Source organism: Apodemus sylvaticus, chromosome 4 (genome assembly GCF_947179515.1).
Source record: "Apodemus sylvaticus chromosome 4, mApoSyl1.1, whole genome shotgun sequence".
Classification (NCBI taxonomy): domain Eukaryota; kingdom Metazoa; phylum Chordata; class Mammalia; order Rodentia; family Muridae; genus Apodemus; species Apodemus sylvaticus.
The window spans coordinates 108,345,091-108,359,973 of NC_067475.1; the positions used below are offsets into that span (position 1 = coordinate 108,345,091).

At 34.1% G+C, this 14,883-nt stretch overlaps 1 protein-coding gene across 1 annotated transcript; it reads right to left on the reverse strand.

Annotated features, from left to right (window-relative positions):
- Nucleotides 1-318: 318 nt before the first annotated feature.
- On the reverse strand, nt 319-14,135 carry LOC127682343 (arylacetamide deacetylase-like 2). Its single transcript, XM_052178713.1, has 5 exons — nt 13,998-14,135; nt 10,462-10,684; nt 8,173-8,242; nt 6,401-6,572; nt 319-921 (listed from the first exon to the last, which is right to left on the reverse strand). The coding sequence occupies exons 1-5, from the start codon at nt 14,133-14,135 to the stop codon at nt 319-321; spliced, it is 1,206 nt and encodes a 401-aa protein (XP_052034673.1).
- Between the last annotated feature and the right edge of the window lie 748 nt (nt 14,136-14,883).

Consider the following 14,883-nt stretch of genomic DNA (forward strand, 5'->3'; position numbering starts at 1 on the left):
AACAAGATGGTCTCATGAAACTGAGGACCAGGTGACTAGCCATGTGGTGGGATCTAGAATAGAATAAACAGGATAATTAAGTTATGAGATAGTTGAGGAACAGACTCAAACTTATGGCCTAAGCATTTATTCATAAATATGATTAAGTCTCAGAGTTGTTAATTCAGGAACACTGAGGCTAGGTGAAAAAGTCCTGTTACAGTAATTAGTTCAAGAACACATAGTAACTTATAATTGATTCAAATTAATTGTGAATTATATTGTTTGTTTCACAATTAAACTATTTCTGAAATTAAACGACAATGAGGAAACCTGTTATTATAAATTCTTATCTAGCCAACTAACATACATGTCTCTTATCCTCAGCCCTAGATGTAAGTGAAATGGTGATGTCATATATGATAAGGCTCCATGGATTCCATCCTCAACATGGTCGTGTTCAACTTGGACTCCAACATTTTGAAGTCTTGAAGCATACATGATCCCATCATCTCTCAGGACATCATATTGACAGGTAAGAATATATGTTCGTGGCAAGTGCTGTAGGTAAGTATCATTGGCTATCAAGGGCAATGCTCTGTGGTCCATCAGAGCTGGCAGGGAGACAGCTGATCTTCCAAGCACAGGCTCAGTGTACACATGGTCTTTTCTAAACTTCTCAGGGAGCAGAATACTCCAGTTGACAAACTTGAACAGATGTCTGGACTCCAGGGGCATGTGCTGGTTTTTTTTTATTGCCTGTCGAAGTGCATCATCCTTGGAATAAAACAAACTCACAAGTTTTATGGCTATGTCCCTTGTCAGAATTATTCCATGTTCATTTTCTTGATGAGATGGCGAGTAAGAGTCAACCACCTGTAAGGCAGGATACAGTAGGGCTTGCAGCTTGAATTTATGCTTTATCTCAGGATCATTATGCACCTGAAAAATATGATATCCAGTGAGGCAAAGGCTCCAACACTAACAGACAAAATGTAACCATGAAACAGAAATGGTAACAAATCTCCCGAGTGCTGTCATAAAGCACGATATGCCAAAAATGCCTATAATACCATTAATCACTACTAAATACCCTCGCACTGAAATATCATATTTTAAATACTGGTTAAGTATATTAGAAAATATGATAGAAAGTTTAGGAGGCTAAAGTGATAGAAATTAAAAGGAGGGGAGATATATAAATATATTTTATTAAAAGTAAATAACAGAAATAACACCATCTAAAAGGAGACAGGATTTTACATATATAAACATGTAGAAATTATTCTTGACAACTGGCCAAAGTGCAGCTGATAAGAGACTGTAATGCTCAGCCCTATATAGAACATCTGTATAATCTACTTCTTCCTATGTCTCAGACATAGAAATATCCTAAGAGCCAGAGGTAGTAGATGTCTCTAAGGAAACTATTTGTCTTGACACTGCAGAACACTGCAGGACATACAAGATCTGTGCAAGCACAAACCAGACTATGTCCATGCACGGAGAGGAGAACTGAACACAAAGTTTCACCCCTAGCTGTGGAGCTGTTGACATTTGATAGCTACTGGGGTAAGGAGAGTCTGGTTCCTTTAAGAGTGCAGCTCCTGATAATTGAACATGCACCAGTAGAATATCCTATATCTAAAATTATGTGGGTAGAGCAGATTAGACTCAATGTACTTCTTTGTTTTTGTGATTGGGGAAAATGGGGTGTGTCTTGGAGGATTTGGGGAAGTAGGTGAATTTGATCAAAACACATGGCATAAAAATCTTTTCAGAAGACTTATTTTTGTGTTTAATTGAAAAAAATTCTCTTATACAACACATCTCAACCATAGTTTAGCCTCCCTCCACTCCTCCAAGGCCTTCCAACTACCTCCCATCCTCCCCAGTTCTTCCGACTCCCCCTCTATTTCCCTTCAGAAAAGAGCAGGCTTCCAAGAGAGAACAACCAAAAGGGACAAAACAAGATACACTAAGACAAGGCAAAAGTCCTCATAATGAGGCTAGACCAGGCAGCCCAATAGCAGCAAAACAGTACCAGGATCAGGTAACAGAGTCAGACACATCTGCTCCCACTGTTGGAAGCACCACAAAAACATCAATTTAACAGCCATAACATACATGCAGAGGACTTGCTACAGACCCCTGTGGGCCCCATGCTTGCCTCTATAGTAGAGAATTAATTTTTTAAAGATTAAATAAAGCACACTAGTACCTAAAATGATAAATAATGGAGAGACTCCTCTTCAGCAGGACATAGATAAAAGGAAGCTTTACTGAGCTCTGCAAGCTTCCATTCTGATATAAGGATGCAATGTGAATTGTATAAGGAATTTCACAGGTCTAATGGAACAGAGGCAGCTGTGCTATGAGCTAATGTGTCAGAAAGATATTAAGGAAGGATTATCCTAAGATTTAAGGAGTGGTAATCACAGCAAATACCCCCACCTAAATTTTTAGTTTATGCTTACAAGGAGAGGCAGATTTCTGAGTTCAGGTTTGGTCTGAGATAGAGCAAGGTTAGGTCCAGGCATGATATAAATAGTAATTTCAGGCAGAATTCCACTCAGCTATCTTATCTTCTGTGCTTAACAGAATTCATGGAATAATCAAAAGGGAATCTAGGGTAAAGAATGAGGTGGTACATAAATAAAAGACTGGGCTTTTTATCTGCAAGGGATGAGCTTTCTAGAGAATGAATAGTAAGAGAGAACTTCTTGAAAATCAACTTCTCTATGCAGAACATAGATAGAGCATTCTTGAAAGTATGTCCAACAGAACACAAGCTACCAGCTTGGACTTCACTTCAGGTCATTTGTTTCAGTATTCTCAAACAGTTTCACAACCTCTATCCAAGCCAAGGCTTGTCTTTGGCTATTCTACAATGCCAGTATTATGGCTCTGATATCAAAGGTAGATATCAGAGATAGATATTAAAGGTAGAACAAAGAACTTATAGACTTTCTATGGTAAACATAGACTTAAACACCCTCAACAGTCAAATCAAAGTCAGCAACACTTGAAAAGATAATATAACAGGATCAGTTTCACCTTATTCCAACAGTGCAAGAATGGTTCAACATATTCAAATTTATAAATAAATTTCTATATACAAATACAGTGAAGGACCAAAAAATTCACAATTGTTGTAAAAGATTCAGAATATTCTCTTACAAAGCCATCATTCCTTCATGATTAAGAAACACAGGTTTTAAAAAAATAGGTAAGACAGGATGCAATTGGAAATACATAGATTATTAGAAACCAATAACTTGCAATAAACCACATGGAAATAACACTGAAAGTGTTTTCTCTACAAAGTATGAGGCAGGGGTATCTGATCTCTCCATGCTTCTTCAAACAATAGTGGAAACCTTACCTGGTGAAATAAGAAAGAATGACAGGTAAAAACTGGAAAGAAAAAATTGAATTCTTCATGCTTATGGATGATATAGTTAAATGTATAGGATTAGCATTTAAAAATCTATGTATGCTCCATCAGAAGGCTCATAAATCTCATAAATATTTTCACCTGAACAAGATGAAATAGAGTTAAACATAGTTATCAGAACCTTAGTGCAAACTTCACTAATCTGTCAGCCCTGTATCCCTCATGCCTATAAAACTAGAATTATATGGACCAAAACATTCTCCTTGCAGTACACGTTATGTCCTTGATCCTTTGCACCATGGTGGCAGTAGCCTGTGTTCCTCCATGGTTTAGCTGGGAAAATTTTTCCTCAGACATTTTTTAAAATGAGATTTGTTTAGAACACTTTTTTTTGTTAGAAACATGACACATGGAGTAGAAGCAGTTAATTGTCTTTAGAGATAGTGATTTGTAGAGTTGATGTGATTTTAAGACATCAAAATTCAGCTGCATATGTTACTTCTGCATTTTTTGTGTATTAAAGTTTTCTAATCATATCTTGGTAAAATTGAATGAATTCACTTCATTTTTATAATCTTTACTTAAAAAATTAAAATGTGTCTTGTGATTTGTAAACTTACTAGGAGTGGGGATAAATGTTTATAAAGCTTTTTTGAATGTTTTAATTTCTGACCATACTGTAGCTAATTATTCCATTCAATCTTAAGGTAAAATAAAACTATAAAATAAATATTTCAGTCATATTATCAATAAAAGAGAGCTGAAATATTTTTTAAATATAAACTTCATATGATGAGCTCAGAGCTCTTGATTGGTGGGTCTTGCTCTCAAAGCATCTTTCCTATTTTTTTAAGAGAGTTCACAAATTCTTCTTAATGACTCCATTCTCTTTAAATACCCACAGTTGCTTTGCCTGAATTCTTCCTGTCCTCAACTTCACTAGACACAAGCTTCTTTACTCACCAACTTGGGTATTTTTCATATTTTCTGCCTTGCTTCATGCTCTCTTTCACTATAAATATGATAAAGGAAGTAAGGAATAACTATGTCCAAGCCTAGTTGCTACACTGTCTTAAAAATTGCCTTTGCCAAAAGCTTAATCCATTACTTTTTAACTCAGTCTCACTCAAATTTGAACACACAGGCAGAAGGCAGCTAGATACTTTGAGATAAACTGACACAAATTGTTTCTAATCTGATTCCCACTAAATTATGTGTTCCTCGTGGAAACCTCATGAGCACAGTCTTCTTGATCCTCATTTCAGTTAGCACTTGCGTCTTCCAAACTCTCCTTATTATTATCTGTCGATACTTCATATGTTTACTGAGCATTACTAAGGCCACATTCCCTCTACACAGCAGCTCTGTCCTCAAGTGTATTCTGGTATGAACTGTGAGTTTGAAATTGGTGAATGTGGATCCCAGTTATGTCTGCATGGTGCCATGTGTCAGAATGCTCTTACTTCTGGACTGTATACTTGGATTCCTTGGAGACCACTGTGAACTCAACTTTGACTAATGTTCCAGTCAGCTATGTCTCTATGGAGGTCTGTGTGTGGATAGAAACAATAACCACTGTGACTGCACAAATAGTGGATTCTGTGGACAACTGTGAGAATTTGATGCCTCTTTGTTGGGCAAAGCCTTGTCATAATGATGCAACACGAAGACACCGTTGACAGCTATATTCACCATTCCTGGCCTGGATACCCAGGTACCCTATGTGAGATGGGTATAAGTGAATGCAGTAGCAACCTTTGCCAGTTTTTAGGGGGATATGCAATGCTGTCCTCAACAAATCTATATGGACACATTGCAGGCCTGCCTTCCTCCTTCATCTGTCTTAGAGCCTCAAGTCCTGTTTGTATCTGTCGGCCTGGATTCACAGACAGGACCCTAGCATAGCTGTTGTCTGAAGTGCTGTACCCAGCGGCTGGCCAAAACAGATGCAGAGATCCTAAGTGGAACTCCAGAAGTCCTGTGAAAGAGTTGGTAGAAGAATTGAGGACCGTGGAGGGATAGAGACTCCACAAGAAGAACAATAGAGTCAACTAACCTAGGCCCTTAGGGTTTCCAGAGACTGTACCACCAACCAAGGGGTTTACTAGGGTTGGACCTAGGTCCCTCATACATATGTAGCAGATGTGTGTGTGTGTGTGTGTGTGTGTGTGTGTGTGTGTGTGTGTTTGTTCAGCTTAGTGTTGATGTGGGTTCTCCCAACATCTAGAACAGGGGCTTACCCTGACTTTGTTGCTTATCTGTGGATCCTACTCTTCTAACTAGGCTATCTTGCCCAGCATCAGTGGGAGAGGATGTATCTAGTCTTAGAGTGACTTGAAGTAGGTTGGTTCGCTGAGAGAGATCTCCCCCTTCTTAGAGGTTAGGGGGAGAGAGGGATAGAGAGAGGAGGCACATGTGAGGGGAAATGGGAGATGGGAGACTGTGACCAGGATGAAAATGGAATAATAAATAAATAAATAAATAAATAAATAAATAAATGAATGAATGAATAAATAAATAAAATTGTAAACTAAATCCAAAGGGAGAGTTGGTTCATTTATGTACTTTATCATTTTAATACTGTTGAGGAACTGAAGATTCCATTCTAAAACATGAGGTCTAGTGTAATTTACCAGGAAGTTTCAACATCAACCTAATGGTAATCACCAGAGTCCATAGATCCAGTGCAAGTATACTTAAAATACTATTTTGTATTCTTTGTTAGAGATTAATTAACAAGATTCTTTATAATGTTTTAATGCTTGAGAAATACAACACCAAAGCCAACTTTTACAAAGAAAATGAAAGTTGAAATAAAAGTAATATTGACATGAAAATCGACATGTAGATAAATATACCAGTAAATATATAGCCCTGTTATGCTCAGTTGATGTTTCATTCAAGACCATTGTAATTCTATGGGAACAAATACTCCTTTCTTAAGGAATGATACCAGAGGAACAGATCTAGCAGAACAAAGAACTGCAACAGCTACTTCTCATCACAGAGTCAAATATGCTGTACCTGCTGTGTCACCGCTGCAGTCAGAGTTCCTCCAGAACTGTCTCCTGACACAGCAATTCGAGTAGGATCTACTCCATATTTTGAAAGAATTTTATCCTGAAGAAAAAATTTGACTGCTGTGACACCATCTTCAAATTGTGCAGGAAAGTGATGCTGAGGAGCTAACCTGTAGCTTTAACACAGACCAGGAAAGCATGTGGAGCATCAGCAGACAACACTCAACAACGCCTCAAACATCTAACACATGCACTATGACACCAAGTCCTGCTGTTCAGATTTTAATAATTGATCTAGGATTTTTCTAAGATTTAATTAAATAAAGTTAATATAAAAATGTTTATAACATGTAATTAAAATAGCAGATGCTCTTGTGCCTGAAGATAATGGATTGCTACAAATCCCTTAGTTTTGTAAGGAAAAATTTTATATCAAGTGCATTTTATATATGGGAGATATTCTGTATCTTTCCTTATGTTTTTAATATAACTGCCTATACAAACATCATATTCTGTTTGTTCTTCAGAATGTCAAAAGTTATAAATATCTATATTTAATGTTGAAAGTTCATGATAGGAATCTTAGACTATAATATGAACTGCCCTAAAAAATCCTAAAGAATAATTTAGATATTGTTATTCACACAAAAGATTTTATATCTGTATGTCAAACATAGTAAATTTAGAATAATGCAAATCATACTGATTAGACTAAATGTTTGTCAGGTCCTGTATCCTTATATTAAAATAAAATTCCAATATAAAAATTCCCCAGATAATAAACTGTTCCAGTATTGTAATCTAGTCATTAATATATAAAGTTTTTCTGGGTGTCATAAGCATAATAAACATGTTAGAAACTACTTTCTTTAGATGGTTATTCAGTTTTACCTAAATTTGCATAGTTTAAAAAATGTCATCATTGAAGATTAAAAATATTGGATTAGAAATTTTGAGTTATGTTTTTCTAAGTATGAACTAAGGGAGAAGATGGACAAAAAATCCACTTAAGAGTGATAAATTTTGGCATCAAACTCAGATTCAGAAATCCAGGGTATACTAATATGAGCAAGAAAATAATGGGCTATCTTAATATACTCTAGTACACATGTTCCAAATTCCTTAAGGTATAAAGTCACTTTTTGAGAGTATGTGTTCATCATTTCAACTGGCCCCAAACATTATCACCTACGATACTCTAAACCACTGATTTTAAACATGTGGGTCACACCACCAAAGATGTTCAGAAAATACAGATATTTTCATTATTATTCATAATAGTAGCAAAATTACAGTTATGAAGTAGCAATGGAAATACGTTTGGGGGAGGGTTCACCCCACGAAGAACTGTATTAAAGGGTCACAAAATTAGAAGTTGAAACTATTCTAAATAATAATTATTTTGAAACTAAACATTTTATCTCATGCATAAATATGATTAAATATTTCAATTGTGAAATGATTAATTTCCTCCTTCCTGTCTGACTATGTAATAAGGAACACAACTGGACTATATAGGACCAAAGTAATAAAATTTCACAAAGTAGTCAACTTAGGGTCTAATTCAAAAGTTTTTGTTTTGTTTTGCTTTGTTTTTTTTTTAAGGGCAATATTTAGGATATTGGGTGCCTTGAAAGGTAGTCTATGCAACAATTGTGACAGATAATATAGAGTAAATTTTAAAATTCAAATTTTAGTTATAGATGTATTACTTGGAAATTGAACCTATAGATAGTTAAGGCAAAATCATACTAGGCAATGAAAAATAAATCTTACTCTATTGCTACAACAACTGCATCAAGTTCTTTTGCAGTCCATCTATTCAGGAAATCAAAAGCCCTCTGCTCTGAAATGAAAAGAGAAAGGTCAAAGTACTCCTTGTAATTAAAAAAAGTACCATAAATAATGACAGATATCTATGTGAGAAATGTGATTTCTGATTATCAGACAAGAATCTTTATTTCCTACCTCTGTTTCCATGCAGAGGGCACTGAACCAATGCAACATTCTTGAATCTCTCTCCAGAGATGAAGAGATGACTTTACATATTGGTATTTTGAAGATGAAAATTAGACTTAGCATATTTTAGCTTTAACTTGTCATCTTCTGTTTGCTACACAATGACCCTTGCTCTCCTCCTTCTTCTGGAAGTTTTAGCCAGCAGAGGAAGTTGATTGGTCTTCCTACAGTCACCATAGCCAGGTCTATAATCCAAGACTCTACCATCAACTGATAAACATTAATACTAAAAGTCTTCATTTGAAATAATCATTTTGCTATTCAGCTATATCAGTAGTTCTCAACCCATGGGTCACAATTCTTCTAGCAAACCTCTATCTCCAAAAATATTTTCATTAGCATTTATGACAGTAGCGAATTTAGTTATTAAATAGCAACAAAAATAGTTTTATGTTTATGGGTCACCACAACATAAGGAAATGTGTTAAAGGGTTGCAACATTAGGAAGGTTGATAAATGTTGGTTTATATGAACTCTTGGCATATTCTTTCAGTTGGGACATGAATTCAGGAAGAAGGAATGCAGTAGATCTCTCTCTTACATGTCTGTGTGTGTTGTAGATATGTAAGTAGATGATATATAGATAGACAGATATTGTTTATATAACAATTTAATTGCTTAAAAGCTGTGCTTTTGTGAATATGTCCCATTATATGATGTTGCAATAATTAGGACATTAACCCAAACTCTAAAGAATAGCAACTAATTTTTAAAGATCCCTTAGTAAGTTAATGTAAGGCTTTGATGTACAGATAGGCATTAGCACATCTGGCACACAAACCATTGACTCTCTCCCAACACATGTAGATACCCATTTGTCTCCCTCCTTTCCCTTACAATTTATCTTGAGTCACTACAACCTCTCTACACTCTATAAACACTCTATCGACTTTGACTAACTGAAAGAAAAAAAAACAGAATGTAAAAGAGGAACTGTTCTTTAAGATTTATGCCAAGCATGGGGCAGGGATTGATCAAAACTATCATTTTTAATATACTGAATTCGATTGCTGTTCTTGAACTGCAAGGGAGAATACTCAATTTTCTCTACCATACTAAAAATCTCACACTCTTTTATAAATTGAAGAATCAATTTACTATTCAGATATTACCTGAAGTTGATAAATATTTATTTTTTATTTATTAAAATATCTTTTATATTTTAATAAATTTATATTATTTTGAAATTTTTACAATTTTATTAACTTTCTTGTTTTTATAATTTACTTGCAATGGCTTTCCATATATTGTTACAGTTATTATAGAATTTTCCAAAAATTTTTCCAAAGGTTTATTTTTTATATGTCCCATAAATTATTAAAGGAGACAAGGACAGAATCTGAACTTTATGGATGGAGCTTGATTATAAAGTTTTATTTTTTGTTTCTCCCTTAGAGTCAAGTTGAACAACTTCCCTATAAGCTTTACCACTTCAGTAATAAATTACAAACTCTCTCTTGAATCAAGAGCATGTACTTCTTCTTATAGGCATCTTTTCAATGTTGCAGCTGCTGCAAAAATACTGAAGCCAAGAAGAAAATGTTGTAGCAATTGAATTATCCATGTCATATTTTTGGTTTATTGCTTGTGAAAGATAAATAAAATGCCAACTGAGAAAAGGGCTTTCACTGGGATTCCCTTCCTAGAACATTATCACAGCCTCCAGGAAGCACTGAGTTTGAGCCCCAATACTACATAGGCCAGGTTTGAGACAAATGCATTTTGTCATAGCACTCAAGAGGTACAAGATCATAAATAAAATGTTATTACCAACTAAGCAGTACTTTCCAAGCAAGACTAATATAGACAAGTTCCTATCTTAAAAGGGAATGTAAACAAATGTGGATCAGTGTATAGCAAACTCTGCAATGGGAGCTTTTTATCAGATTATTCCTCAAACATAGCTGTATCTATTATTGTATTGGATATCTAGCATGTATATCTCTATTATGTCCATATATGTATGTGTATGTGTATAAGTATACCAATACTTGAGTACTACAAGCATGCAACTAGTCATTCTATTTCTTTACATGATATACTTACTACAACTCCCAAAACAAAAACCTCCTCCATGAAAATAGATCACAGCACGCCTTGGGGATTTTGACTTTTTCTTGGGTAAGTACAAACGCGCAGGAATGTCCACAAAGGCAGTATCAGTTACTGTGATGTGTTCATCAGAATATGGTGGTGTGTGATCCAGACTGATTATCATAGAGATAAAGTCTTCGTATCTCATAACACCTATGATTTCAAGGCACTCAGCCTATAAGAAAAACAAAATAAAAGAAATAATTCAACATTAGTCAGTAATATCAAATATATGTGAAAATAAAGTTTAAAAGAAAAAAACAGTAAAATAGAAGCCAAACAGAATTGAGGAATTTGTAAAATTAAACCCAAATAATATTATGACCATCTTTTTCAATGACCCTTCTTCCTTTGAAAATCTCAAGTGTTTTAGATTAAATGTTATTTAGAAAAGCATCTTTGCTTACATTTTAAAGATGGTTTATAATTATTGCTTAATTATAAATCTTTCAAAAATCCAATGTCTTGTAATCCTTCTAATTCTGTATGTTGTCATATGTCCCTTCTAAAATTACATTATTTATTTCAATTTTAAATATTATGGTATGACCACATGATACAGAATCTGAACTTGTTTTGTTTGTATTGTTTTGTTTGCTTGTTTGCTTATTGCTCTACCCATTGCTCTAAAACAATTCTTTTATTTTTACTGCAGAAATCTGATCAGCCTACCTAGAATCTGGACAATTTACACAAGGAACATATCTTTAAACTTCCAGAGCCAGCCGTACTTTAAATAGCCTTTATAATTTCATATGCTTCAGAGTAAGGAAAGTATGGCTATTCTCTATATTTTGATGAAGGAAATGCATTGTGAAAATTGCAGCCATACTTGTGAAATTTATTCACACACAGGAGCAGTGTCCAGAGTCTGGAGCAGCATGCTTGTATGCTTGTACCATATCCTCTGAGCTTATATTACAGCTTGTAGTTTCGTCTTATTTTATGGGATTCATGACTGTGAAACTGAGTGGATCTCTGGTACTTGTTCCTTCTCTTTGGCTTTTTTTTCTTCTGTTACTTTGTCTTATCTAACTTTGATATGATGGGATTTTTTTTAGTCTTATATTTGTTATATATTTTTTTAAATGAGTGAATTAATTAAAGCTTACAAACTATAGTAAATGATAATGACTGAACTACCACTTAAACTGCAGGCATAAGGAATAAGTTTTCTCCAGTGGAGTGACACTGCATGTGTCAACTACTCCAGCACAAGGCTCTCATTGAAGAATAGATGACCAACACATTATGGACCCCCTCCAGTTAGTGGGCTCTTATTTGGTTACACTTTAGTGGTGTTTTTATTCTGTTCCATTTTACCTTTTGGTTGTTATTTCATTTTGTTTTCTAGGTTTTTAGGGTGTTGTTGTTGTATTCAGTTCTGAGTTTGGTTCCTGGAAAAATATTATTTTGTGGATAGGGAGGAGAAGATATAAAAGAAGTTGGGGAGAAAAATATTATCAAAATATGTTTCAATTTAAAATTTTTCTTACATAATAAAGTATAATAAAAACTAGAAAGCTACTGATTAATGTACACTGACATTATTATGCAAAAACCCATGTAATGGTAATACCAGTAATAAAGCCATTGCTGAGTTCTAGTACAGTATAAATAAGTGAATATTTTTAGTATATATAGATGAGTGTAGTTCATGTTAACATTCACTAAATATTGCCTAGTTATTTAAGTATTCTCTAATTATTCATTCTAGAGGTCAAATAAGATGTTTCAATAGGTAGAGATTCCTATCTTTAACCATGAACTTTTCTAAGATCCACCTTCTAGAAGAGAAGAATTGACCCTTATATGATGTCCTTTGACCACTACACATGCTTTGGCATGAACCTTCCCTCCAAAACACACACACACACACACACACACACACACACACACACACACACACACACATACACACACACACACCACTAACTAGTTAATTGATAAATTTTGAAATATAACACAAGTTCATAACGATTTTCTAATTGAATATAAAAATTACAACCTGTTAATATGAGTGCATGAGATATCAATATATTCAGATAATTTTCATTTGATGAATTTGGTCTTAAAAATGAGATCTTTAAGAAATGGCTTTATTTCTTTATCTCAATGTTTTCTGGATTTCAAATGATAACTGAAACATTTTAAGACTATAATGAAAATACCTATGTAGAGATTATCACATGTTCTTCTAATATGCCTGATCGTCATTACATAGAACAATCCACAAAAACAGTAAATTAGTACCCTCACTTTTAGGTTAATGGGTACAATGCAGAGTCAAAAACGTTTCTCATGGTTATGTGTGGATTTTTTCAAAACAACACATGATTGCAAAATAATGCACTGATTCTTTCAAAGCTATATAATAAAGAACTTTATTTTTTACTTTCGTACAATAAAAATGCAAGAGTATTTATCATCTTTGCAATCTAAATTATAGGACTCAGTGCTAAAATTATTAAAGATTTCCAAATTTGCCAGAATAAACTCTAATTAGATTTTCATTTTGTCTACTATCATTGCAGAAGTAGAGGATTCATAATGTCAAATACACAAAGTGTGAATTTAATGATATATACATGATGATTGGGAACATGTGAAGCTGACAAATTAACAGCATCATATTAGAGGGAGATGTTCTGACAGATAATGTGCTATTGATTAAAGCATGGATATTTCTCATTAAACACATATGAAATAATCACAAGAGAACTGACATGGACTGATTCCTGTATTCATTCTTCAATCAAGGAATCAGAGCATCGAAAAAGAGAACTGTGGGAGAAAGACTTAGAGACTCAGAACTTTATAAAGAACTTCAGGTTTAGTTGTCATAGAACTGTGCTTCTTCTAAACCTTGGACTGCTGTAACTTCTGATCATCTATTAATTCTGGTCACTTAGATTTTCAGCCTCCAACTGTTAGAAATGTCAAAGGGTACCCACATTGCACATAAAGAGCACAGTTAAATAATGCAGACTGGGGCTTAGATTTAAGCTGTTGCTTTCTCTGTATGCATTCTCATGAATATATTTTCCTCTTGTATAATCTATACCGTTAGAAGACAGTGGATAATGAGAGGAGATCTATGTATATGAAAAGACCATACTGCAACAATTATAACAGTATATGGGTATATTATTCTAACCATACTGGAAAAATTATAGCAGTATATCCACTCTATATTCTAAGATAACCCCAGAATTCCTGCAGTTTATAATTGGAGACAGAAATCAGAGGCCATGGAAATAAGAAAATTCCTTCTTTGTTATCAAGCAAGTACTCAATAATAATTCATATCTTTATACAAGATAAAAACATAGTTATGAAGCCAGTATTTTCTTAGAACACAGGTGAAAATCAAGTTAACAATACCCTTTTAAAAGTAATGCTTCTTTCAAAATTATTATTTTAATAGTATTTTCAAAATATTCAAAAGTGTTATGTTTTAATCATTGAAAAAATTATATTCTCCTTACCATAATATTTAAAGTTTTAGCAATTGCATCCAGGGTCATTAGTTTCCAGGATTCTTCAATGTTGTCAGGCATGGGTGTATAAATATATGATAAAAAGCTAACAAAAAGAAGCCCCAAACAGAGAGCTTTGAATCCCATAGTATCCTAGACTCTTCCCAAGGCAAAGATTAAAATATTTCCATAAATACTGAAAAAAGAAAGACTCAGAAAGAGAACAGGCTGGGAACACTCTCGGGTAAATACAACTATTCCCACGATGTGAACCTGTTTCTTAATTTAAATTGTGCAGTGTCCTTTCTAACTTGTTTTGCAAATACAAAGAGTAGGAAGTAGATGTTGAAATTCATCAGGTGAGGTAGCTATTATTAACATGCAATTTAAATTCCCTGAAGCATTTCTTCATTCTGTGATATTAATGTCACCATAAAATAGTTTTAAGAAATCAGGATCCAAATGCAAGCAAAGATAATTTTTGAAGTAATTTTTTTGTAGCTGCAATATTTTCTATCATGTTCATAGTAAATTATTTGATATCCAGTTAAGATGTATATTAATATAATTACTAAGCATTATTACCTATGTTAACAAACCATGCCTGGTATGGACCGAGTTTTAAAATGGAAGAAAGGGTGTGGGGAGACTTGTTCAAGTTCTGTCATGCACCAAGCTGTAACTTTAAACCTGAACCAGAATTACTAGAAAGTTCAGAGCAAGTATTTTAGCAAACATTCTGGCTTTTACAGAGTTGCATTATATGATGATTGAAATTCATGAGTCAATATGGCCCAGTGTTAGTGAAATATTGTTTCTGGTTGTGCCTACAAGGGTGTTTCCATAAGAGAATGTTTGTGTTCGTTGCAAGGCTCACAGATGTGGCTGGATATCA

Bases quoted from the DNA above. Each gene is read 5' to 3' on its own strand.
- LOC127682343 (XM_052178713.1), bottom strand. From the start codon at position 14,135: ATGGGATTCAAAGCTCTCTGTTTGGGGCTTCTTTTTGTTAGCTTTTTA. The intron at 8,243-10,461 runs GTAAGTATATCA...TTTTCATTTCAG, and splicing joins TTTTTGTTTTGGGAGTTGTA to AGCAGAGGGCTTTTGATTTC. The intron at 6,573-8,172 runs GTAAGATTTATT...TCTGTGTTAAAG, and splicing joins GCAGTTGTTGTAGCAATAGA to CTACAGGTTAGCTCCTCAGC.